The 27,234-nt window shown below is 47.3% G+C and overlaps 2 protein-coding genes across 2 annotated transcripts in view; one reads left to right on the top strand and one right to left on the bottom strand.

Moving 5' to 3' along the window:
• Window positions 1–16,059, bottom strand: part of LOC144756215 (uncharacterized) — a 135,455-nt gene extending 119,396 nt beyond the window's left edge. The window contains exon 1 of the mRNA XM_078645828.1: window positions 15,921–16,059. Coding sequence (XP_078501954.1) covers window positions 15,921–15,926 — 6 coding nt within the window. The 5' untranslated portion in view covers window positions 15,927–16,059. The remainder of the gene's footprint in view (window positions 1–15,920) is intronic.
• A 706-nt stretch (window positions 16,060–16,765) lies between these two features.
• LOC144753959 (uncharacterized) overlaps window positions 16,766–27,234 on the top strand; it is a 35,630-nt gene continuing 25,161 nt past the window's right edge. The window contains exon 1 of the mRNA XM_078641480.1: window positions 16,766–16,867. The gene's annotated coding sequence lies outside the window, so the exon portion shown is untranslated. The remainder of the gene's footprint in view (window positions 16,868–27,234) is intronic.

Below are 27,234 nucleotides of genomic sequence, written 5' to 3'. Positions count from 1 at the left end.
ATTGTATTCTTCATATAGAATGGGAATGAAACATGTAAATTCACATTTAAAAGATTGCACATGTTTTCAGGCAGGATGCAATCAAAACAGATTGCAAATGTTTCAGGGAAAATGCAATCACCACACTTACTCAGTACACTCTGAAGAACACCACAGGGAAAATGCATTCACCACACCTACCCAGTACACTCTGAAGAACACCACCAATCCCCACAACACACCTATCTCCCTCTGCAAAGGAACATGAAAACAAATATGCACATGTTCCAGCAAGGAAGTAATAACGCACAATAAATGACGTGCGAGGGAGAACACAAAAAATGTAATGCACAATGACATTACCGCACCGCTCCTGAGTACTCTGCCAACACAACCCTGATGTGCGAGGCAAAAAAAACCAGTTCTCCCAACGCAACCTTGACGTGCGAGGGATATTGCCAACGCAACCTTGACGTGCGAGGCAAAGCACATTTCAAACACAACCCTGACGTGTGAGGAAAGCTCCCAACGCAACCATGACGTGCGAGGGACACTTCCAACGCAACCATGACGTGCGAGGTACACTGCCAACGTAACCTTGACGTGTGAGGCAAAAGACATTGCCATCGCAACCCTGATGTGCGAGGGACACTCCCAACGCAACCCCGACGTGCGAGAGGAAAGCAAAAAGAAAATACAACACAGGGTACATGACCCACAAAACATGCTTAGACAAAACACGGTACATACCCCACGGGCATTTTATAGAAAATCTCAGCATGTAAGTAACAGTAGATGCTAAAATAATATAGAAGTACACTCACATTAAATTTTGATTGAAGGGTCTTACATAACATTACCACAGTACAACATGCATTAATTGTGTAGGTAAAACATGAAAAAAATGTTCTTGCTTGTTTAGCAGAAATAAATCAAAATACTAAACTAAAACAACACAAAGTAGTCACCGTTGTCATTAAATGGAGTTGCTAGAACAAAATCTCCACAAGATAACAAGTCTTGAGTCCAACCTCTCCGGTGACGCTGCTTCTAACATTTTGCAGTTGTTCCTAAACTCTCTCATTTCCTTGTAAGTTGATACATGCGCAGCTCCAACCTTAAGATGCATCAAAAAATGCAGTTCAGTCTCTTAAAAACGTAGATTTGACCTTGACACAGAGACTGGCAGCTTCCAGTTGTAAAGAAATCTGACCAGCCACTGCAATTAAAAGTGACGCTTCACATATTTGCATTTCTCTGGTGGGAATTTAAACAATTCTTTATTCCACACAGATTCCTTATTTCACAAGACACTGCTTCACGACTCCGACTCACTAAAAGCAGCGCTGCTTCCACAATCACATCTCGTTGGAAACCTGCCCCTGATCCATACAATTCTATTACAGGACCGGAGGCTTCAGATTATACGCTTCTCAATCTTTACTGCATAAAACACAGCAGCCAATGAAAATGTATATTTTCACAAAACATTAACAAAACTTCATTTCCCATGAACACACATGAGTATAGGCACGCCCCCACAGTCCATAAGAACCCCTTGCGTGCTCCCATCATCCTCTTTCTTTGCTGCTCACAAGCCAGAGTTAAGTGCACCTTTCCCTGTCCCCTCACTCTGCTTGTTGGTTTGGGGGTGCTGTTGGGAACCTGCTTTCTGATACACTGGATTTTAATGCGGGATATTCCGCTTGCGATTGAGGACTTTAGGTGCTATGTAGCTTGTGTATTGGGGGATTTGTGTTTCATGTTTAATTGCGAGTGGCGCTCTCACCTCGCGCTGGGCTCGCTGCTTGGGCCGATCGAATGACTGGGGCTGCTCCCGCTGTGGAGCGCGCGCGTGTCTGCGCGATTGTTGACGGTCTCTGACCGGCAAGGGGCCGCCGCGCGCATCAGTGGAGCCCAGTACCGGCAGCCTGAGGGCGCGCAGGAGCTCTCTCGTACGCCCTGACGTAAAGGTCGGGTGGCTCACGGCCGACGCGCGCGCCCAAAAACGCTGACCATTTGGGCTTGTTTTTAGTAGGTTTTGGTAGCATTTTGGGCGGCACGATCCCAGGACACACCAGAACGCGTGTTTTGCACGTTCTACACACCGGCTTGCCTCTCGTGGGATCGCCAGTCCATTGGTTGTAAAATTTATGAGGCCCAGAGTGTGCACACGCTCTAGAGATTGTTAGGGCCTGGGTCTCTGACCTTGGAGATTACAGCATTGCTGAGGGGGTTTGGGTAACGTTGCAAGTTCCTTCTGATATCTGTGTGCTGTGGGCTGACCCCCCCCCCACTACCCCCAAGATCTGCCAGGGTTTATCCCTTGTGTTGTTGGTTATATACCTCACCATGGAGAATTGGGTTAAGTACCCTGAGGAGGAAGAGGCAGATGGGGAGGAAATGGTTGACGGGCAGCAGGAGGCTGTCCTGGAAGATAATATTGTCGAAGCTTTGGATGCCTCGGTCCAGGCTTCAGTAAATCGAGCCATGGAGACGAAGGCCCCCCAGACTGTGCAAAAGGCACTCGCAGTGGCCCTGCGCCCCGTAAGAAAACAGCTGGAAGGTTTTGCTAAACGCCACGGCTATGATAGACAGAAGAAGCAAAAGCAGGCAAATCCCTCTCCCTCTACAGCAGGTTCGGACGTGCAACAGCAATGGCCGCATGCCCAGTCCATGGCTTCCTTGCCGGCTCGAGAGGCTTTAGATCAGCCACGTTCTGGCGGTAAGGCAAAAAGTAAACGCCCAATAGTGGTGGACACGGATACCACCACCACAAATACGGATACCAATACAGACACTGATACCTCGGAGGAGCAACCTCCCCCTCCTAAGAAGGCCAAGTCTGCCCCCAAGACGGCAGAGGACAAGACCCTCAAGACCTTTAATTTTGATCCATCGGATATAGTTCATCCTCGGTCTTCGGACTGGGTCCCGCCAGCTGAGGTCTCTGACTACCTTCTCGAAAACCTCAGGAAGAGTTTCAACAGGGAGGTCCGCAACCGGCTGCGGTCGGAGTGCCCGCGTCCAGATATACCGGACAATGTCGCTGACACTCCGGAGAATGATGCCAGTATGTTAACCTTTTTGAAGAAATTTTCAAAGGACCCCAAAAGGGGGCTGGACAGGGCTTGGCGGGGCTGTCAGGACAAGATGCTTGATGTTGTTGGTCCCCTTGCGAAGATCTTAGAGATGGCCCTGGCGGCCAAGGAAGGGGCGACACCGGTGGATCCGGACATCTTGGCTGGCTGGGCTCAGCGCGCGATTTGCTTTGTAGGCAACGCTAATTGCGCTGTCTCTTCGGAGAGGCGCAAGTCCTTGTTGCTCAGAATGGACAGCAATTTGACCGAACTTGCAGAAGCGGAGCCGGGTCCCCTGGCTGGTGGTTGTCTCTTCGGAGACCGTTTCGTTAAAGATGTCACCAAATATGTAGGGACTTTCACCGCCTTGGATAAGGCCCAGAGCGGTATCAAGCGTGCACTCACGCAGGGTGTTTTCAACAGGGCCGGGCGAAGCGGGGGTCGCTCGTCAGGCCGAGGTTTCCAGAGAGGCTCCCAGAGAGGAGATTTTGGCCGCGGCCGTGGTGAGTGGGACTCCACCCGCAGTGGCACCTTCTATCCGTCTCGGAGAGGTTTCAACAAAGGACGTTTCCAGTCGGGGAACAACAGAGCAAATTTCAAGGCACACCAGAGTTCCGGTGAGTGTACTAGATGTGTCTCTTCTTCCATTGGGGGGTCGCACGCAGCATTGTCTTCTGCAGTGGCAGGTGTTGACTCAGGATGCTTGGGTCTTGCAGACCATTCAAGGGTTCCACCTAGACTTCTATTCTCATCCGGCGCAAGCGTTTCCCCCGCCACCTCTCCATTTTTCCCAACTAGATCACAGTTTCATAGAAGTAGAGGTGGCAGACTTGCTGAGGAAGGGCGCGATCGCTCCGTGTCAGAGAAGCCCTCGCGGTTTCTCCAGCAATGTCTTTATAGTTCAAAAGAAAGGAGGTGGCAACAGGCTAGTGCTCAACCTCAAAGAGTTCAACCAGTACCTGACGTACAACCATTTCAAAATGGAGGGTATTCACATGTTAGCGGATTTGTTACAAGAAGGAGATTGGATGGTACGGCTGGATCTGAAAGATGCATATCTTTCTATTCCGATTTTTCCTCCACATCGCAGATTCCTGCAGTTTCTTTGGAACGGCCGATGGTACGAGTATTTGGCTCTTCCTTTCGGTCTCTCCTCGGCTCCCTGGTGTTTCACCAAAGTAATGAAGCCGGTGGTAGCCTATCTCAGAGAGAGAGGAGTGCGACTGATCATTTATCTAGACGATATCCTGATCATGGCGCAGGATCGGTCGGCTTTGCAGCAACAGCTGACCATGACTACTTCGCTGCTCGAACGCCTAGGGTTTGCGATAAATCTGAAGAAGTCCGTAGTGACACCTTCTCAGGTGATAGATTTTCTGGGGTTTACGATCAACTCCCTAGCGGCGCAGCTGTGTCTTCCACAGGCGAAGTTGAGGGAGTTGAAGAAGGAGATCACGAAGTTACTGGACAGTCAAATGGTCACGCTCAGGACGCTGGCCAGAATTGTGGGGGTTCTAGCGTCATCGATCCAGGCGATATTTCCGGGCCCTCTACACTACAGAGCCCTTCAGCGCCTGAAGATCAGGCATCTTCAGAAGGGTCTCTCGTACACGGACTCGGTTCCACTTACGGACAAGGTTCGGAACGAGCTTCAGTGGTGGCTAGGCCACGTGGATGCCTGGAACGGCAGGGCGATCTTCGGATCGCGACCGGACGTAGTGATCGAGTGAGACGCCAGCAGATGGGGCTGGGGCGCGCGCTGTGGAGATGTTTCCACAGGCGGCAGGTGGTCCTCGCAGGATCTAGAGCTTCACATAAATTGTTTAGAGCTATTAGCGGGATCGTTCGCGGTCCGCACGTTATCCCCGAAGCAGACGTCTTGTTGCATCCTCCTGCGTCTGGACAATGTGTCCGCAGTGAGGTATATCAACAAGTTGGGCGGCACGAGGTCGTCTCTTCTTGTCCAAAAAGCCAAAGATTTTTGGCATTATTGCCTTCAGAATCAGATATCGGTAATAGCGGAGTACATTCCGGGACAGTCCAACCAGGTAGCGGACTGGAACTCCAGACATTTGCGGGATTACAGCGACTGGAAGCTGCTTCCCCAGGTATTCCTCTGGTTGCGGGCGATTTGGGGTCCATTTCAGACGGACCTGTTCGCCTCCAGGTTGACTTACCAGATTCCCCGGTTCTTCAGTTGGAAACCGGATCCGATGGCGACAGCGACAGATGCATTTCTGCAGGATTGGTCGCAGGGGACTCAATATGCCTTTCCTCCCTTTTTGTTGATCCCCAGAGTGATGACTCAGGTGATAAGACAGGAAGCGGAGATCGTCATGGTGACTCCGTGGTGGACGTCACAGGCGTGGTTTCCCAAATTGTTGCAGTGGAGCTGCGACCGCCCCCGGCTACTACCGGATTTGAAGTGGCTGTTGCAGGGCCCTCGTCAGGAGCAACACCCGTTGCTGTTGGAGGGCAGGCTAACACTGATGGCATGGAGGCTTTCCGGGAACAGTGGCAGCTGCCGGGAGTTTCGAGCCAGACTGCCGAGTTCATCAAACAGGCATGGGCTCCTTCCACCAGGAAACGATATTCCGCGGCCTGGAAGAACTGGGTGGATTGGTGCGTGGGACGACATCTGGATCCCGTGGGGGCAGAGTTATCCCAAATTCTGAATTTTCTGTCAGAAAAAGCGGCCGATGGCCTGGCGTATCGCTCGGTCAACAACTTTCGTTCGGCCATCTCGGCGGGGCATGCTCGAGTAGACGGTAAACCAGTAGGCATGCATCCGGTTGTATGTAAGTTGTAGAAGGGCATCAGGGTAGCCAACCCTCCCAAACCCAAGTACACGGGTTTGTGGGATGTCTCGGTAGTAATTTCATTGTTTAACAGATGGCCGGTTAATTCTCTCCTGTCCAGGAAGCAATTGTCGGCAAAACTGGCCATGTTGCTATGCTTATCGTCTTGCAGAAGGTCTTCGGATGTGAGAGCACTCGACGTAACAGGTAGAGTGTTTACCCCGGAAGGGGTTTCTTTTCATATTACAGGTCGTACTAAAACATTGTCTCGACATATTTCTTATAATTCCTTTCCTGAAAATGAAAAACTATGTGTGGTCCAATGTTTGAAGACTTACGAGGAATGTACGAAGGCCTTGCGGCCGCAGGGCTGTTCCCAATTATTGATTGCTATTCAAAAGCCCTTTAAACCGGTGGTGGCTGCCCCTATTGCTAGATGGCTTCGCTTCATTATGAAAGAAGCAGGTGTTGATACACAGATTTTTGGTGCTCATTCAGTAAGAGGCGCTATGGCGTCAAAATCATATGGTTTAGGATCAAGTATCCAAGATATCATGCGTTGTGCAGATTGGTCCTCTGAATCAACGTTTAAAACGTTTTATTATAAGCCGGTGGGAGATATTACTTCAGTGGTATTTAATCAGCGTTAAACTAGCATAATCTGAAGCCTCCGGTCCTGTAATAGAATCAAAAATTTGCTAGCATTCGCGACAAGAATTTTCAATTCTATTAAGGACACGGAGGCGAGGATTATCCCACCCGGCTTAATGTACAGTATGTATTAAGCTTACCCACCATTTTATGCAACGATTACGGTGGTGTTATTTCCTTTATTGCAGGATCTGATAAGAAGTCGGATTGATCGACCTCGGATGTCAGGATGTTACACCTGAAGCTGTTCTTCCACGTTGGAGGATTGTGAATGTTCAAGTTTTGTTGGACTTGTTTCGCCTCAAAGAAAGAGGATGATGGGAGCACGCAAGGGGTTCTTATGGACTGTGGGGGCGTGCCTATACTCATGTGTGTTCATGGGAAATGAAGTTTTGTTAATGTTTTGTGAAAATATACATTTTCATTGGCTGCTGTGTTTTATGCAGTAAAGATTGAGAAGCGTATAATCCTCGCCTCCGTGTCCTTAATAGAATTTAAAATTCTTGTCGCGAATGCTAGCAAATTTTTGAGTCACAATCTGAAATGCCCTTGGCAGTTTTTTAGTTGCGCTTTGATCTTGTGTAGATAAACCCCTTCAAATCCCGCTCCTTCTCACTAGAACTCCACTTTCTTCACAGCAGATATGACACGCAGGATTGGGTGCACAAGGTCAAACTTTGTTCAGCACGAAAATTCACACTTTAACTTTGTGTAACATCCTCATCTAAGTTGTGCTGCCAACTGTACTGGACACAGTTCACCGCACACCAGAACACATGTATCTTAGAGCAGCTTCCCATATGAATAAAACGATTTGTATTTTCAAAGACTAGAAGGCTTCGTTTACTTTTAACGAAGAGCTTCCTTTCAGCGCTAATCCTCCCTCGCGCTTGGATACACACATGCACAGCAGGGTGATTTACCTTGAAGACCAGCAGGCTTTGTTTACTTTTAAAGAGAAGCTTGCATTCAACACTAATAATCCCTTCACGCTTCACTAATTCTCCTTCACGTTTCCAGCCGGTACTACTAACACCAACTTTGTTCACACTCAGCCGCTGGTGCCATCACAGCACTTTCATTGTGCATTACCGTGCACTGTACTCCGCCGCTGGTGCAATCAGAGCACACTCGCTGCAACACACTCTGCCACTGACCATTGGTGCGCTTGCTCTATGAACAGGTCCCAGACACTAGCAGCGACTACCAAGCAAAAGTAGATAGTCAGTACAAAGTCAGGTTTCAAGTCACTCGAACCACATAATGTCCAACGCCCAACACATACCTCTGTGGACTGTCTGTTGGAAATGACACCAGTGGGGCATCCCAGGCGTTGCGCAGGCTTGCTTTTCAGGCTTCTTTTCAGACTCTCGCTATCATCTTTTAGTTCCATCTGTAATTTCTTGGGTCTTCACGCGTGGTTCTTTTTAACATTGTCGCCATTTTTGTATCGGAAGAAGTACTGTCATCATAGGTAGACCAGGAGCCAGAGATGTAGTTAAGTAGATTTATTAGTTAAAGTAAGATGGTACAAGGTGCACCACCGGGAGCAGCATCCTGCTGCTCAGCCCCACTCAATCTAACTGATCACTCATTCAAAGAATGCACACACACCAAACATTCTATAACATCACACTCATGCAGGCCGAGCAGCCAGGACTAGGAATCACAGGATATAACAGGTGGAGGCACTAAGGTTGGTAGTTAGAACTTCTCTGTTAGGAAGGAGTCATTTGGTGACGATGTGGTCTGGGCAGGAGTTGGCAGGAGCCCGAGTGGTCTGTCTTTATGGTAGTAGTTGTTAAGTCTGGGTGATAGTGGTCCAGGCAGTCGGTATTTGCTCCTCAGTCTCAGTGAGGAGTTGGGTGGCCTGGGTGATGTCTGGTTGCCAGCCAAAGTTTCCATAGATGGTGGCAATGTCGTTGCTGGAGTATTCAGAGAGTTTGTCATAGAGGTCTTGAGAGGGGATTACAGCTGGAGACACCTGGCAGGGCTGTGAACTCCTGGACAGTGGTGAAAATCTCCTTTCTCTTGTTTGTGCAGGCGTTGATATAGTCTGTGGTAGTTGTACTTTTGTCAATTGGTATCAGCGAGTGACTTTGTATGCGGTGTCTTGAGTGAATCCCCACCTATACTTCAGTTGCTTGCAGTGTCTCTTGTCAGCCTGAGATCTGCTGTGTACCAGTCTGCGTTGGGATGGGTCTTGGTGTGATGCTTTTCCGTTTAAGAATTAAGAGGGCCAGAATGTTGGCCCAGGAAGTTAACCATCTGTTGAACCTTCTGATGGCAGTAGGTAGGCTGCTGGCATGTTCAGGTTGGGCGTGCTGAGTATGGTGATCCAGTCAGGTTCTGTGATTTTGTTCCAAAACCGGCAGGCAGTTCCGATGAAGTGACGTTTTGGGTGTTATAGATGTGAACGCTGAAGCTGATGGGTGTGGTATGTCCAGGTCAATGGTACTGTATTGTTGGCTGTGATGTAGCTGAGGGAAGTGTAAATTTGGTGCAGGAGATGACCAGAGGCATAGATCAGTCTGGTAATATGCAGGGGGAGCCCAAGGTTTCTGACGGTCTGTAAGAGAGCTGTGGAGTATGGGTGAGTGGGGTCTTCTAGGTGAAAGTTGAGATTTCTGAGGAGGATGAATGTGCTGGCATCAATGATGAGGGGCAAATGAAGATTGTGAAATTTCACATGTATTTGGGGCGGGTCGCAGAGGTCTGCAGATAAGGGTTCCTTATAGGCTGAAGTTGGCTGTGGTGTGGAGCTTGAAAGTGAAGTGTTCCATATAGTTGGCAGTGGAGTCCGTGGTGGTGAAGCAGATGATTGTGTCCTTGAGTATGATGGTGTCTCCGCCTATGGGTTTGCTCTGAAGGTCCTGCCTAACAATCTTGTAGTCATCTGAGACTGATGGGAAGGTTCAGTCTAGTTTCCTTGAAAAAAATAGAATGCCCCGCAAATGTTCATGTAGTAGGACTCAGATCTCAGTAGTGTGCATGGTGAGTAAAGGTTTTATTGAAGAAAACAAGAGAAAGTTACATATATCGGGTGTCATACATAAAATACAATATAGCGATAGGTGAGCGACTAAATCAATGCGGGAAATACAATTCACAGGAGTATGCAAGTCCACCTAGTTAGGTACAGTAAAGAGGAAAAATACGATCAACTGTCCAGCAAAGTAGCAGCCAGCAGGGCTCACCCACCCTTATTTAAGGATAATGAAGACCAAATTAGACACCCCGATACATAAGAAAATCGATATAGGAAAAACCACCCATCTCTCGGGAATGAAAAAAGGAAAGAAAAAAAAGACCATAGAACTAAACTAAGGCAAAATAATAAACCCCTCCCCAATCCCCCCACCCTGCACCCCTGCAATGGCTACGGCCCAACCCCACTGGCAGTGTGCCTGTCGCCCCGGAACTGGTCCTAAAAGAAGGAAAAAGAGAAAGTGGAGGAGGAAATATCAAACAGACCCCCGGTCTCCCGTACCCCCCACCAGTAGCAAACCGCCCCTACACGTATCCAGAATAATACAATGCAACGATTAAAATCAGACGGGGGGGAGCTTGTAAGAACCACCCAACTCCCGCGCCATTATAAGTTACAAATCCCGTATCAAGTGAAGTCATAGTTCAAACCCATCCAGTCAAAGTCAACCCTGGCCGCTGCGATTCTTCATGCAAGCCCTGTCCGCTCGATCCGCCATTCCAATGAGTGTATCAAAATGTTGGAAAAGTTCAGAGTCAGTACGGAAGGATTGAAGCCAGGATAATAGTACACAAAGTCTAAGCGTCAAACGATGTTTGCTGTCCACCAAAGATAGGTCACTAGAGCGTATATGAACCATCCAGGAGACAAAGGGAGAGGTAGCAATCCTACAGTCACTGGAGAATTCGCTCTGACATATAAGATCATCCACGTCCATCTGGGGCGGCATCGGCATAGGGCAGGATGTACATTCGATAGTCCCGGGCTTGCTAGCAGTCGTTCGGGGGGCGACAAAAAATACCAAGTCCGGCTTCAGCACGGGACCCTCCGTCTCAGACACTTCTTGCTCCGCGGGTAAAACAGCTCGTTCCAGAACAAACAAAGGGTCAGAGTCCGGACTCCGGCAGATGATATCAACCGTGACGACCATCCTCCGGATGATGGCGGTGGCCTGTGAATGGAGCTCCCCAATGGCGGCCATTACCGTATGCAGCGACGGTATACAGTCCACCCGCTCCATCGCCCCTCACGAAGCGACCGAGCAGGTCCCTGAACCCCAGAGGTCGACTACTCCGGGGCACCAGGCACAGGCAGATCCGGTGACAACTGTGGGCACTCTCAAAAGCGCGATCTCAACACCGTCGCCGCCAGCAAGGAACCAAGCCCATCGACCCCGGGAGCCCAACGGGGCCTCCGGGCAGCGGATCCCCGACCAAAGCAACCGATGCGTCACGCCGCCGCAGCTGCGAGATAAAACTGCCACCAGTCCACCATCCAAAACGGACAAGAAACACTCCAATGCGGGAGACCGGACGCTACCCACGTCCCGCGGCCGATGTTATTCAACTCCAACCCGGCTGGGTGAGAAATCGAGGCCCCGGCTTCAACTCTGGGTTAGGCCGAGAATGGGACACGGCGTATCTTCGTCTTGAAAGCAGCTAGAAAATCCGGGGTTGCACCTTTAGAGTCAGGAACACCTCAGCTGCACGGGAGTCCGGTGGGAAATCAGGATAATCAGCAGGATTTATGAGCAACTGGCGGATGTCGGCGGAGCCGGGAGCTTATTTGGCCATCTTGGTTGCTAGCGTAGCTCCTCCTCCATCGAGTGAAGGAGTGTTGAGGCTGTGTGATGAGATATCTTTGCGTTGAGCAGGGACTCAAGTATCATGACCCTACTCACATTGCAGGAAATACCCTGGATCCAATCTTCACTACCAGTGATAGGATCACCTAAAACTCCACCTCACTGCTTACAGGGACTGACCACTCCATCATAAACTTTGTCATCACCAAAGCGCAAGACAACACACCCACAAGTATCAACCTACCCAGACATAGCTGGAGCGAAGTAACAGAGGCAGACTGGCTCAACGCCCTCCAAACAGACCAACTCAACATTAACAATAACCTCAACAAGGACATCACCGATTTCAACAAATGGATCAAGAACTTTTCAGACGAAGGTGCCCATCAAAAGCAACCAACAAACAAGCCAGCTGGTAAACAGAGGACCTCCGAGAATCAAAATGCTATTCAAACGGCTGGAAAGAAAATGGGGAACCAACCACAATGCAGATCCACCTACAAGGCCACACTGAGACGCTAACACCGACTTCTGAGAGTCACCAAAAGAAGGGCACTAACCCAACGATTAGAGGCAAGCTCCAACAGCTGCAAGGAGATTTTCACAATCATCAATAAGTTCACCAACCCAAGGTCAAAGCCAGCACCATCACTCTTTCACTAGAATTAGCCAACAAGTTATCAAACTTCTTCCGCAGCAAAATAGAAAAGTTCTACAGCAACTCTGAAAAACAATCAGACCCCAAATATCTGATCATCCACCTGACCACCACAAAACGAGACGAATGCCTGACTGAATGGAAAACTTTCACCAAAGAAGATACTGCAGGAATCATGAAAACAGTACGGTCCGGGGCACGTATGGACCCATCTCTCCACCACATGTACATGTACAACGTGGGAGGACCACCAATGGGCAGTGCTGTGGCTCACATCACCAACATCTCGATCAAATTTGCCACCTTCCCAAACGTCTAGAAACATGCAGCAGTCAATGCCCACCTTAAAAAAAAGTTTTTTTAATCAGCCGACTCCAGAGAGCTGTACAACAACCATTCCTTCTCTCTGCTTCCTTACCAAGCCAAAGTGATGGAGAAGGCCATCAACAGACAACTCACCAGCCACCTCGAACACTACAACCTACTGAACCACACCCAATCAGGATTTAGGACAACCACAGCACAGAAACAACACTCAACGTTTACATAGACAACATCTGCACTATACTGGACCAAGGAGAAGCCGCAGCCCTCATCCTATTCGAACTCTCTGCAGTCTTCGATATAGTCTCCAACCACACACTCGTCAGAAGACTCTACAAGATAGGTATTCAAGGACCGGCCCTCAACTGGATAGGATCCTTTCTCCCAGAAAGATTAAAGAGATTCAGGCTACCACCGTACAAATCGGAATCCAAGGAGCTGATCTGCGAAGGCTCTCTAGGTTCTTCACTCCGCCCAACCCTGTTCAACAGCTACATGACCCTGCTCACCAACATCATAGCTCTAAAGGTATCACCATCATATCCTATGCCAATGACACCCAACTTGTCCTGTCACTGACAGACAAGTCCACCATCACCAGAAGCAACTTCTCCAACTGCATGATCAACGCAGCAGACTGGATAAGATCTAACTGTCTCACAATCAACTCCGACAAGACGGAGGTGCTGATCTTTGGGAACAAGAACTCTCTACGGGGCTCCAGGTGGTGGTCTTCAGAGTTTGGATAAACTTCTACTCTGACTGACAGTGTCAGAAACCTAGGAAGCATACTGGATGGCAAGCTCAACATAGCATCGCAGATCAAAGTGGTCAGCTCCTCCTGATTACACATTCTTCTTAGGACTGCAAGACAATCAGATGGCTACCCCTGAACACCAGGCACACTAGCAGATTACAGCACAGCACTCTACGCCAGGAGCTTAAACCACCTCCTACACTGCCTCCAGTACGCCACAGCAAGACGAATCCTTGACCTCTCATGGTGTACCCACATCTTACTACGCCTCAAGCTCTACTGGCTCCCCATCCACAAATACAGCCAAATCAAACTCCTCACACATACATACAAAGCGCTGCACAACATCGGACCTGCATACCTGAATAAAAGCCTGCACTTCTACCAACCCACAAGACACCTGCACTCAGCCACATCCTCACTCGCACACACCCCTCGCTGTCACGAGCAGAACAGGAAGTCGAGCATTCTTCCCCATTGCACCCTAGACCTGGAACGCACTCCCCAACACATTCGGGCCTCCTCCTCACTTCTTGAATTCCACAAGAAGCTGAAGACATGGCTCTTCAAATAATATCCGCAGGGTCTGACACCCAACACCTTAGTCTCACACCTACACACTTACTCCACCACCTGGATACCCTTACGGGCGATTATCTGAGCCATACAAATCTACATAACATAACGGGGAAAGTAGCAATGGACAAAAAGACCTGCTCCTAAAGTGTAAAGAGTGCTCTTTCAGCAACACTTACATACCCGAGGGAAGACAAGCCATATCAGACTGACTTTTATTATAAATATGTTCTTATTGACACCATCGGGTGCCAGGGGATCCGTTTCTGCTCTCCCAACCAGCATAGCTGCCACATAGGTAGGGAGGTGTTCTCCGCGCCCAGAAGGGAGCATAGCAACGCCTATGCTAGTGGATGTTGACTTCAGAATTCCCTGCCTTGCATCTGCAGGACAGGTAACAAAACAGGAAGTGCTGAGGGAATGGTACATTAATGTCGTTACTGGCTCCTGGGACTGGATAGCCACCTCATAGGTCAAGGAGTGGGTCGAGGACAAGGGACCTAGAGGTAATGGGGGAGCCAGCCATAACAGCCTCAATTCCCAGCCTCAAATGTTTAAAAAGCTAGCCTGCTGCCATCTACCTCCACTGCCTTCTGTGCGTCTCCCCGCCCTCATGAGTCTCTGCTCCCAATCGGAACAGAGAGCCAGCACTGCACTGACAGACTAGTTTAGAGCGCTGATAGAGAAGCCTGGAACGCCTCCCAGTTCCTACATTACAGAAGTGAATAACCAGATCTAGACTCTTCTGCTCATGAAGGAGGCTGCCAATGGCAGTCATAGTAACAAAAAGGCTCTGCGCCAGGTCAGTGCACTCCGCCAACTCTCAGGACAGTCGTAGGATGTTAGAGGAGGATACCATATTCATGGTACAAACAACATGTTTCCAAAGTATAAAAGAGTGTGCAGTGTAGGTGTAACGGTGCTCAAGGCACAAGCTCTGGGTGTGGAGAAACATGCTTCAGCTATTGAATTGAATTGAATTGAATTGATGATTTGTAAAGCGCGTTGGCTACCCAGGGGCGTCCCAGCGCTATAGAAAAGAGTGAGTTGGGCTGGAGAGGCTGGAGTAAGAGAAGCTGAGTGAAAAGCTATGTGTCTTAATAGGGTAAAAAAAAGCAGAATCAGTTAATTGTAACTGGAGTGTGTGGTAAATGAATGATGCACAGTTCACTATGTAAGTTAAGATCCTTTATTGCAAGTTCCTTCCAAGTCAAGATCATAAGTAAAACCCCACCAGGAGCACCCAGGCATTCTATGATGTCACCGATATCATAGTACAGTCTATCCATAGAAGAACAGTGGAGAGGACATTTACTACAGAGTGACTGCGAAATCTGTTGAAGAATACACCATTTAGGTAAGGATGTGTGTGTTGAGAACCCTGGTGTGGACAGTGGAATAACGAAGAGGAGTAGAGGTAAGGGAGTGTGTAGAGCTTCAGGAATAGGAATATATAGAATATGAGCGTTTAAGGGGGGGTAAACTGAAGTGCCACAGGAATGGGGGTGTTAACCCTAACTGAAGTGTCACTAGAGTGGGGGTTAACTCTACCTGAAGTGACACTGGAAGAGGGGTAACTCTACCTGTACCGACACTTGGGGGTGTAACCCTACTTGAAGTGACACTGGAGAGGGGCTTAATCCTACCTACAGTGACACTGGAGGGGGCGGGTTAACCCTACCAAAAGTGACACTGGAGGGGAGGTAAACCTACCTGAGGTGACACTTGAGGAGGGGTGGGGGTGTTAAGGTTAACCTTACCTGAAGTGACATGGGTGGGGAGATTCACCCGACCTGAAGTGATACGTGTGTGGGGGGGTGGTTAAACCCTACCGGAAGTGACACTGGAGGAGGGGGAGTTAACCTACCTGAAGTGACACTAGAGGGGGGTTAACCCTACCTAAACTGACACGGGGGGTCAAACGTACCTGAAGTGACACTGAAGGAAGGGGGGTTAACATACCTGAAGTGACACAGGAGGGGTGAGTTAGCCCTACCTGAAGGGACAATGGAGGAGGGCGTTAACCCACCCTTAAGCGACACTGGAAGAGGGGGGATTTAACCCTGCATGGACACTAGAGGGGGGTTAACCCTACCTGAAGTAACACTGAGGGAGGAGGGGGGTTAACCCTACTTCAAGTAATACCACTGTGGGGTTTAAACCAACCGGAAGTGACACTGTGGGGGATGGGTGCTGAAGTAAGCTGTCAGAGAGACACCGGTCAGTGATGAGCCCTCAGTACAGACAAACCATCAGGGCCCCCGGGCACCGCCCTTTTAATTCCCTACAACAAACCGATCTCACCTCCATGGGACCTCGGGGCGGCTCTTCAATGGGATCTTGCGATTACCGGATGGAAAAGGGGGGTAGATAATTAGAGAGAGGATCCTGGAAGTGCACGAAACCCTCTCCTTGCTGAGCACAGTGTCATCTACTACTACTTCCCGAGAGCTACTTTCTGCGCATGTACGGGAGATAAGTATCATATACCACTGCGCATGCTCGCAAGTTAAGAGCTGTGTTTTACTAGGTGGCGCAAATGGAAGATCCATACACCAAGTAGTTTATGACACTAGGCATGCACAGACAAGTGACATGTCTTACTACGCATGCCCGGTATACGTCGCGTCTTACTGCGCATGCTCGGAGAGCAAGGTCACTTTTTGGGAAATAGATCATTAAAGGGACAGTAGCATCAAGGGATCAAAGTACCTGGCCTGAAAGATGCAAAACGGATTCCGCCATGAGATTTGCCTTTGTTCTGAGTGATTACTATGTCACGTGTGTAGCGCCTAGTATCCGGTGTGGTATTAAAGCGCTTCCGGTCCGAGCAACAGTCATGCAACAGGTGTTTACAGTGTGGCCGCGGGAAGCTTAAAAAGATATTTTGGATGACAAAAATGCATAGGTCGCGTGCGTACAATAATACGCATGCGCAGGTAAGAAAGGGGCGCTGAAACAGACGTGGAGCTCTGAGCGACGACAGGGCATGTTTATTCAGGGAGAGCGCTTTCCCTCGCAAGGGCCGCCGGGAGACATTGCCGTTTATACCGCTGTCTGACCATGTAGGAAGCGCAGCGCGCGGCAGCAACGAGCGGTCTCAATATTAGTATTACTGTTTCAGAGGTTCAGCTGAAGGCATGTGTAGGCCGTGGCTCTAAGCCACAGGTCTTCAAACTTTTTTCCCCTGAGGCCCCCCAAACCAAAATATTTTAAAGTTGGGCCCCCTCAGAACTCTCTGACAATGACTGGTGAGTTGAGTGGCGGGAATGAGCGCAGGGGGTAGGGGTTTATGAAATAATTTCATGGATACATTTTCAGTAGTAAAAGGATATCTCCGTCTCTTTCACCTGTCTCCCATGTAAATGTAAATTGATACTTGTATAGCGCACTACTCACCCGCAAGGGTCTCAAGGCGCTTGTACGAATACTGCTGTGGAACCCATCCTGGCTTTCCCTGTGAGGTGTCCACTCCTGGGCACCCCCAAGGTGGAGGCCAGGCATCCTTAGCGTTGTGGGGGCCGTTGTGGAGATTAAGCAAGCTATTGCAGAGTGGGACTCCATGATTGGAATAGGCACCGAGGCGAGAATTATCAGGTATGTGGAATTTTTTAGCTCAAGACCCGCCGAGGCGGGGAATTGAACCCTGGTCCCGGGATATACCTCTGCATCAGGGTCTGCCGCTCTAACCATTGAGCCACACTTCTCCACCATCAATGCCTAATAATCACTACAGTCTTAAAACAGGCTCTGTACCCTTTGTTTTTTGGGTGTTCTATTCAGCGCAAACTCGGCCCAAGGGTATTGCAGCGCTCCTTTACATGAGCACCAGTTACATTACACAGGGTCAGATTACTTGTTTTGTTTAGGCACATGGAGATTAAGTGATTTGCCAACGGGACGTTGAGTCAACATCGGGAGCCAACATAGGCTTGAACTACTGAAGTCACTTGTAGCTCTAGGAATGTTTCTTAATATTGAGAGGTAATGTGAGGGTGTCTGAAAAGTTTCAGCGCTCTGTCCATCAACTTATTGTCTTTGCTTTGTTTGCCCTAAAATGATAGGGGAAGCCCAGACGTGGGTCCCTTGCTCACTTTGCCACTGGATTCATGCAATCCTGGCTAATGAGGGGTGTTACCCCGAAACCGGTCCCAGGATGCTTGTTTCCGGTCCGGGGAAGACCTGGCTTGGCAGTTCGGGCTGGACTGTTCCCATGAGGAACAGGGTCAACACTGATTTGCGTGTAACTGTCACGATTTCAGCCCCTTAGAAACCATAGACTACATTTCCCAGAATGCCTGATGTGTAGTCTGTCTTCTAATCATGTCCCTCTAATTCCTTTCTCTTGCTATAACTGTGCCTCCCGGAAAGCCTTTGGTGCTTGTCACCTGTGTTTGATGCCTTTCCTGATCTCCTGGAAGCTGACTTGCCGGTACTTCCAAACTGGGTGGATTCCTTGGAAGCTTCTCTCGTGCTGCTGTGGATGAGCGGATGCTCATTCGGATTGCTGTCTTTGGACTTTGGGGTGAGACGAGTTCCACGAACGCGCTGTGCGTTGCTGTGACCTTTGACCTGCCTTCCGCGGTGAGCCACGCTGGAGAAGACGCGCTGAGAGCGGGTGAGACGTTCTCTGCGGCGCTTATTTTCGAGTGCTGGGAAATGATTCCATTAACTTTTCTTTAACTACGGAATAGACTATTCGGAGACGTTAGTGAAGGAACTAACATGAGGAACTTTTGTTTGGCTCTAATTCATTCATTTTTTGTACATTTCGCTTTCTTTTTGGGCCATTGGTACTCAAAGGAGTTGATGACACCATAGAGCTGTTGAGTGCTCGGATCGTGTTTTATGGAGTACTGTCAATCGGCGAGGAGTGGTATTTCCCTGTTATTTTGATTCTCTTGCACACCCTACGCTAGAGTCTGAAGAGAAGTCGTGCTTAAGCTAAGTAGCTTCCTATGCTATCGACTTTATTTTCTACTGAAGGCTAAGGCTTTAGCTTCAAGAACTGTTGATTATCCGAACTTCTTATTCTTTCACCTTTGCTTTATTTTTTATTTTTTTGTGCCTTGTTTACTCGAATGCTTGTGGCAGTTAAAATAAGTGAGTGGGTCTCTATACACTGATAATTATTACGGATGCTTATAGGGGTTAGGGGGTGTATTCATGTATGTTCCTTGTGTCTTCATGCAGGAAACAGAATGCAGACCTAACGTGTAACAACTACCTTGTCACCACATGCTGTAGATGGTTTCTGGCTGCCAGTCCTTTATATTTTATTTCTCAATTTTTTCCCTTCCCCGGGTGAGGTCCTCTCTGTGGAGTGTATACTTATATGACTCACATGAGGTACCACTCCTAGGGAAGAGAGAAACTAGCAACATCATCGCTTCTACTGTACCTGCTTCATAAGGTTAGTCAACCTGCCTTATTTGTGACAGAGTGACAAGCCCAAGAATACTTACAGCCTGAGCGATGGACACCAATACAGTACTAACTTCTGTATTAGAGACCCTTACAGCATTAAGGATGGAAGTAGATGCCTTTAGAGGGGAGAACCAAGATATGCGGAATGAAATGGGTACCCTTAGACGGGAGGTTGCTGGTTTAGCCCGATCTAGTCCTACCAGTTCCAGAGGAGCCCATTATATCAGGGACTATACATTACCACCTCCTGTACAGTCACACCCCAAGGAGTGCAAGGTCCTGCTACCATTCAGGTTATCCAACCAGTGCAGCTGCCATTAGCACCTCCAGAAAGGTTCTTAGGGGACCCTAAGAAGTTTGGCACATTCTTAGGACAGTGTAAACTACACTTCATGTGCAAACCCACTGTTTTTCACGATGATCAGGCAAAGACAGCTTACATGTTGTCATATTTAGGAGGTAACGCGGCGAGTTGGTTGTTTCCTCTAATAGAAAGAAATGATCCTGTATTATCTAATTTTGCTGATTTCTGTGATGAAATGCGCAAATTATTTGACCGCAAAGCACATATGCTCTCCTTAGATAAGGAGCTTATCACACTCAAACAGGGATCACAAGATCTTTTGTCCTACATAACTAACTTTAACCGTCTTGTTATTGAAACTGATTGGCCAGCTGGAAAAAGAGTCTCCTTGTTCTACCAAGGGTTGAGAGGGGAATTGAAGGATGTCCTGGCCCAGGTGGTGAACATATTAACATAAGAATGGGACCCCCTCTATATTTACTTCAATGGTCAGGGAAAGAGAGGAGAGACAAAAAACACAATAAGAAATATTCCCCCACGACCTCTACAGTTCTGGCGGTAACAACTCTAACACTTTAACTGTTATACTTTAACACATAGTGGCAACATCAATTTTTTTTGGTTTATAGTTTTATTATTTTTTTAGTTATATTTTATAGTACAAAATTATCACTTATCAATTTATCATTTCAATTTGTACATTTTCAAAAGCTCATTTCATAAAACACATAGTACTACATTAAAGACAATAAAAAACATAACCATTCCATGCAGAGAAAACAATGTGAAAATAGACCATTCTTACAATTGCATACACCAAACTCTCATCATACATACTACATTCACTCCTTATTCTGCGTCTGAGGGATCGCAGATTGAAGTGCGAGTTTATACGCAAGGTCGACGCGTTTCGGCGGTATAAAACCACCTTCCTCAGGACCTTTCTTGCAGAATACTCAAATATTCAAAAAGATGCTTTATAACCCCTGCATGGTCGGGTATCTTAGATTTTTTGGTGGACTGGAACCCTGCTACGTTCACAAATTCAAACCTTCTCAGATTTAACTTTTGGGAATTCCAAATATGTCAGTTAGCTATTCTTCGGGCGATTACTGATACGAGGGTTTTGTGTGGATATATTATCTTCCTTCAATAAAGTAAGGGTTTATCTTCCTTGGGTTCTTTAAAACCCTCCAAGAAAGGGACTTCTGCTGTCTGATAGTTTGATAGAAATAAATCACATCTGCCTCCCGTAATATTTTGTTTCGAAGTAGTTTATCGTGAGTTTATCATCTTCACAATAGATTTTGTACGTCTCCCGTCAGTATACCTTCGTAACGCCCTGTTAGCCAGGTGGTGAACATGCCTACCACTTGTGAGGAACTAATAGATCTTACCGTACAGTTGGATCATAGACTACAGGAACGGAAAGGTGATAAACAACGTTATGAAGTGCGTTTTCCAACATCTAGACCTAGAACTGCTATCGACGTAACCTCTCCTGCAAACGACACTATCGAGCCTATGCAGATAGGAGGGGTAAGGGGTCCCTTGAGTACCGAGGAACAAAACCGAAGACGCAGTCAGAAACTCTGCATGTACTGTGGAAAGGCCGGTCATTTCATCAAAGACTGCAAATCCAAAACCAAGAGTGCCAGAAACATCCCAGTAGTGGATTCTCTCTCTAGTGCTTCGGGAAACGAGTATGCTCAGACAAGCTAGAGACCCCTTGTTTGAGCCATGATGGGATGAAAGCGGTCTGTCACGCAGTAGCTAATACTATTCAACCGTCAGTACCCCACATGAATTTGTGTGTCACCATTAAATGGCCAGGAGAAGTGCCTGTGTTGGTACATGCCATCTTGGATTCAGGAGCTACTGGCAACTTCATCGACCAAGAATACACCAAGAGGCTGGGAGTTCTGTGCATGAAAAAGAAGACGCCTGAATCTGTGAAAGCCGTGGATGGTTCTGATCTGACGTCCGGGCTGGTATGTTTTCATACACGCCAACTCATTATGCAAGTAGGACAGAACCATTACGAGCATATCTACTTTGATCTAATAGATGCTCCACAGTTCAAACTGATCCTAGGGATGCCGTGGTTGACACAACACGATCCTGTAGTCAAATGGGCAGCTCGTACTATCACCCTCAGTTCCGACTATTGTGTTGATCATTGTACCCTGAATCAAGTGCATGAAGAAGTGAGGGCAGAAACTCCGGCCAGTATGCTAGCAAGTGGATGAAGGGAATTGAGCGTCAACGCTATCCCCTCTCTTCCAGAAGTCTACAATCGCTACCAAGATGTCTTCAGCGAGAAGGAAGCCAGTAAATTGCCCCCTCACAGGGAATATGATTGCGTTATAGAACTGGAACCAGGCGCTAGCATTCCCTGTAGTAGAATATACGCTCTCACAGAGGCTGAAAACACCTATTTACAGCAGTATCTGAAGAAGCTATTGGAGTCTGGATTCATTACGCCCTCTACGTCCCCTGCATCGTCGCCTTTGTTCTTCATCCCGAAGAAGGAAGGGGGTTTGCGAACCTGTATTGATTACAGAGCAATCAACAGGGTAACCAGAAAGAACAGGTACCCTCTCCCTTTGATACCGGTATTGCTGGACCAGTTGAAGGATGCTAAAATATTTACCAAGTTGGATTTGCGGGTGCATATCACCTTGTAAGAGTACGCAGTGGGGATGAGTGGAAGACCGCTTTCCACCCCAAATATGGGCTCTACGAATATCAGGTCATGCCCTTCGGCCTCTGCAATGCCCCAGCGGCGTTCCAATTTTTTATGGATGAGGTCTTAAGTGGCTTATTGGATGTGTTGTGCATCGTCTATATTGACTGTAAACAACAACAAGGGAACCCAATCGGTTAACCGGGGACCGTGGGTAGCTATATTCTAGAAACAACAGTGGTCCCCAAGAGTATATAAATTCAAAAAATGATAAACAATAGTCCACAGTGGAAACTATGTTGGCCACTGTCCAGCCGGACAGGGTAATTTATTTTCCAATAAAACAATTACTGGGGTGTAGAGAGGCACAGTCCTGTACCAATTCTGGGAACAAACTTATAGAGTTTTTTAGGCAAGAAGGAGCATGATTGGCCACTTGTAATTCAGTAAACATTTAAAGTTGTGCCAATTTTTAGTGCTAGACACAGCATAAATTAAACACAATAGTCGGGCTGTGAAAACACTTAAAACAAGTCGACGTTTCGGTCCCTTATGCTCAATGTTACGGGACCATCATCAGGACTAACAGTACATACAATTGCTTGCCTGGTATAAACAATTAAACACACATCCGCCTATTAGGGGAGGAAAGGGTTGAGAAAAAAGGAAGAAATATATATGAAACCACTTCATTGGTAAACTAGCAAGTCGACACTACACTTTATTCGGAACCGACTTATCGTGTTCGTTAAGTCCATGCATGTGGAATCATTAGCCTAGGAACACGTGCTTTTACTAGTCTGTGTCTATAGCCTTGAATCATACACGGGGTGCAGCGGGTGACATGTGTATGTGAATGGAAACATGTTACTCTGAGTACTGATAATCAGCCAGTTATTTTATCCAGAAGTTACCTTTTCAAAAAAGCAGTAGTAATAACTTAATTAGTAATGAATTCAATAAATTCAATGGATTCAATAAAGCGTCGCTTCCACGCATCTACCGCATTCATTCTGCATTTAGGTTCATTCATTACCGCTTTTTTCAACATCATGCACATTCTAACACCTCTCAAAGTGACCACTTACCCCTGTGGGTCGGGTGGTTTATTCGGGTAAAATATTGGGTTGCAAGAACCTCGTTTTGGTAGCCGCCTAAATAGGGGAGGAAGGGGAATTACAAAATTGTGTATAAGCGCTAGCGGCTCCTTAAGGGATCAAATAGTCATAACCGGATGCCATTACCTGTTGAATAAGGGCGGTTCCGCTAAGTGCACCTCATTTTCAGGGAGCAGTAATATCTGTTGGATAAATAAATATCAATGCAAGGGCGGTTTACATTGCGGAGGTGAGCGTCTAGAACCCGGCGTTCCGGGAGAAGTTGGGACACACAAGCTTACCTTGCGTTAGACAACGGCCGGAGTGGTCCGATGTTGATCAAAACGGGTCTGGAATGGGAAATAAGGACCCGATTTCAGTCAGAGGTTCATGCGGGAATTTCGGGCAACATATCTATAATTGCTCATTGCGCTTACCAGTGCGGGGCTACGCCTCCGTGGTGTATGGGGTCCCGAGGTGCTTTGCCAGATCGCAGTCACTGAGGCCAACCGGGCTGGACGCTGGATAAGCGTGCACCGGTGGAAATGGAAGAAGGACAAGGCGCACATGGGCGCCATCTTGGAGTGGGGTAGATACACTAGGGTGAGTTACGTGCATGTGTTTGTGCACAACTGGCTATAATAGACGGCGCAGTGCTCGAGTGATTTAAAAGCTTAAACACACAATATTTACATTTGGTACATAAATTATATTTACATGTATAAAGATTCAGTGGCCTTTTGGGGACCGACTCATTTTCTCATTTACAGTTTTCAGTGCATAATCACTAGTCCATCGTGATTATGAAACGTCAATGTCTCAAATTACACCGCTCATAACAAAGTAGTCCAGTCCTCTGCGCGATTTAGACCGTCGCGAATGGTGTTGAATTGAATCATAATCCTCAACTCATCTCTATTGAGCATCTGTGTAAGGCTGCCGCCTCTCGGTGGGGGTTTGACGACTTTTAAAACAGTCCATTTGATGTCGTTCTCATTGTGCCCAGCTTCATTGTAGTGATCCACAAGAGGTGCATTGATGGTGTGGCACCGGATTCTACTCCGATGCTGGCAGATGCGGGTCTTCACCTTCTGTGTCGTCTGACCAACATACATTTTTGGACACGGGCATTGAATCGAATAAATCACGTTCTGCGTGTTGCAATTTGACAATGATCGTCTCTCATACGTGATTCCTTTGTGCGTGAAATCTTTACCCTCCACCGTGAACTCACAAACGGTACATCCACCACATTTAACATGTCCTGTAATTGGGGGCAGTCCCCACAACAAATCAATAGTTGGATTTTGGGCTTGGGATGGTAATGCCGCTCTTACAAGGTGGTCCCTTAAGTTCTTGCTCTTTTTGAAGGCAAAAAGTGGTCTATCAATATTTAAGGTCCCCACATTTAGCGTTGGCCAATGTTTCAGGACTGACTTCCTAATTTTGTTGGAAATTGGGGAGAAGGTTGTTACACACGCAATGATTTCTTTCTGAATTTTATCCTTAGGGCATAATAGTACCTCTCTTGGGCAATACCAAGCACGCTTTAGGGATTGTTTAATGATTCTTTTAGGGTAGCCCCTGTCTTTCAGTTTATTTGAGAGGGTTGCGGCTTCCCTGAAATAGTCCTTCCTGCATGAGCAATTTCTTCTGATTCTTAGAAATTGTGAGTAGGGTAGAGCATCCCTCAGTGCTCTCGGATGATTACTCTCATAGCTTAGGAGGGTGTTTCTCTCGGTCGGTTTTCTAAAAAGCCTTGTGAGCAGCTTGCCTTCAGTGTGGTATACGGTGAGGTCAAGGAAAGGTATCGATTCTTTGTCCCACGTCAGGGTAAACGTTAGGCCGCAACTATTATTGTTTAGCCAGTGGAGGAACTGAGTTTGGGTTTCTACTGGTAGGCACCAGATCATGAAAATATCGTCTATATAACGCCTCCACTCGCGTATCCCGGAGTGGAAAGGGTTGGAGTCTGACAGAATGGAACCGGTCTCTAATTGGTCCATAAACAGTATGGCCAGGTTCGGAGCAAAAATAGCCCCCATACTGGTCCCCTTGATCTGTTGGTAATAAGTGTCATCAAAGAGGAAAAAATTCCTCGTGAGGCAGAGTTCGAGCAACTGTAAGATGAACAGAGTCGGTACTCTATGAGGGCGAGGTCGTGTGTCAAGAACCTTCTGAATAGTCAGTAATGCTGTGACCTGCGGGATATTCGTGTACAATGATTCAACATCCATTGTACACAGTGTCTCATGCTGGGGATCATAATCAAGATTCTCCACTAGATTAATCATTTGCATACTGTCGCGCACATAGCATTTAGTAGATGGCACGAATTCTTTGATAAAAAAGTCTACGTATGCTCCAAGAGGCTCTAGGACCGATCCGCACGCTGACACAATAGGTCGGCCAGGCGGATTCTGTGTGTCCTTGTGTATCTTCGGTAAGGTGTATATTACCGGAATACGTGGTGACTTAGTATTGAGGAAATGGAATTCCTTTTTACTGAGGAATCCATCAAGTTGTGCTTTTGATGTGATTTTGCTAATGATGTCTTGAATTTGTTTAGTGGGGTTACCTGGTAATTTCTGATAATGGTCAGTGTTGGTTAGTTGTCGCAAGATTTCGAGTTTATAATTGTCTACCTCTTGGAGGACTATTCCACCACCCTTGTCTGCGCTCTTTATGATAAGATTTTTATTGACTTTAAGTGTTGCAATGGCCTTCTTTTCGTCAATGGATATGTTATAAGGGATAAATACCTTGGTTTTCTCAAGGTTATCAAGATCCGCTAGTACGAGCTTCTCGAAAGTGATGACCTCAGGGGGGATCATTCCTGCTGAAGGGGAAAATGTGGATGGTGGGCGGAAGGGAGTGTTGGCCACAGGCAAAATACTGGGATGTAATTGGAAAAAGGCCTTCAATCGAATAGTTCGAAAAAATCTTAGGAGCTCGGTATGGAGTTCCATAAAGTTTGGAACACTGGTGGGTACAAATGATAAACCCTTTTTGAGTAACTCAAGCTCGGCATCCATCAGAGTATGGTTTGAGAGGTTAAAGATAGGAATTACCTCTGATGTGGTATTTATTACCACTGGTAAAAATTGTTCCGTGTCCTCCTCTCGCCTGGTGGGTTTTGCCATCGTTGTGTGCGTTTTACTTTGCCCCGTTGGGGGGTGTTGGGCTGGCCTCTGCCTAAAAAATTAGGCTGTCCACCGCCTCTTTTATTCGGGGCACTTGGTCCTTCGCCTGGGTCAGAGCCTTCTGAAGAATCCGCAGAGGTGTCTGAGAAGCCAACCAGATTTTGGCGGCGATTAAATCGACCCCACGGTCTATTTGCTTGGGGGTAGGAATAGGCCCTATTGGTGTAGTAATCTTTTTGAAGATAGGGGTAGGTGTTTTCTACACTGTATTGTTTGATATCCTTTTTAACCTTATTTGCCTTCTTGTTTTCCTCGATTCTGTGAAAATCTGCTAAACTTTTTTCGAGTTGTTCCAATAGTTTTTTGCATTCACTAGTAAGGTCAGATTCCCCTAGCTGCTTCTCTATATCTTTAATCTCTATATCCAGTGATTTTAAGGTTTCTACCGCTATGTCTATACCTAACACTAGCCAGTGCCTGGAGCAGGTAGTGCTGATATAACTGAAATTGGTGATATATTTGGGGTTATCAGTAAATATACCCGGTACGTTCCTAACCTGGAGGCCGAGGGGAATTACGTCAGCTTTGAGATAGTCTGTAAGCATCAGGACCATTAGTTTCAGTCTGGTCTGTTTTTTCCGGAGTTTCTCTAATTGCTCTGGGAGTGGACTGGGAGTTGTGCTAGGGGTTTCAGTGGTGTTTGAGAGAAGAGAAGGGCCTTGGCATAATTCTTTAATGTAATCATCGGTATACAAGGGTGCGTGTGCAGACATAACAAGGCACCAAAAAAGTGGGGTATAGAAAAATAAGGAAAAGGGGAGGCTTAATAAGAAGTGAGAGGTCTGTTCATGTTGATTTGGTGAACAAGGTACTAGGTGAGCCAGCCCTCGGCTGGGGGCTAGAAGTGTTCACTTGGAAATCAAACAATACAGTGTAGAAAACACCTACCCCTATCTTCAAA

The sequence above is a fragment of the Lissotriton helveticus genome, chromosome 5_1 (assembly GCF_964261635.1).
Source record: "Lissotriton helveticus chromosome 5_1, aLisHel1.1, whole genome shotgun sequence".
Taxonomy (NCBI): domain Eukaryota; kingdom Metazoa; phylum Chordata; class Amphibia; order Caudata; family Salamandridae; genus Lissotriton; species Lissotriton helveticus.
Note: the sequence above shows the minus strand (reverse complement) of the source record. Positions and strands in the feature narration are given on the sequence as shown.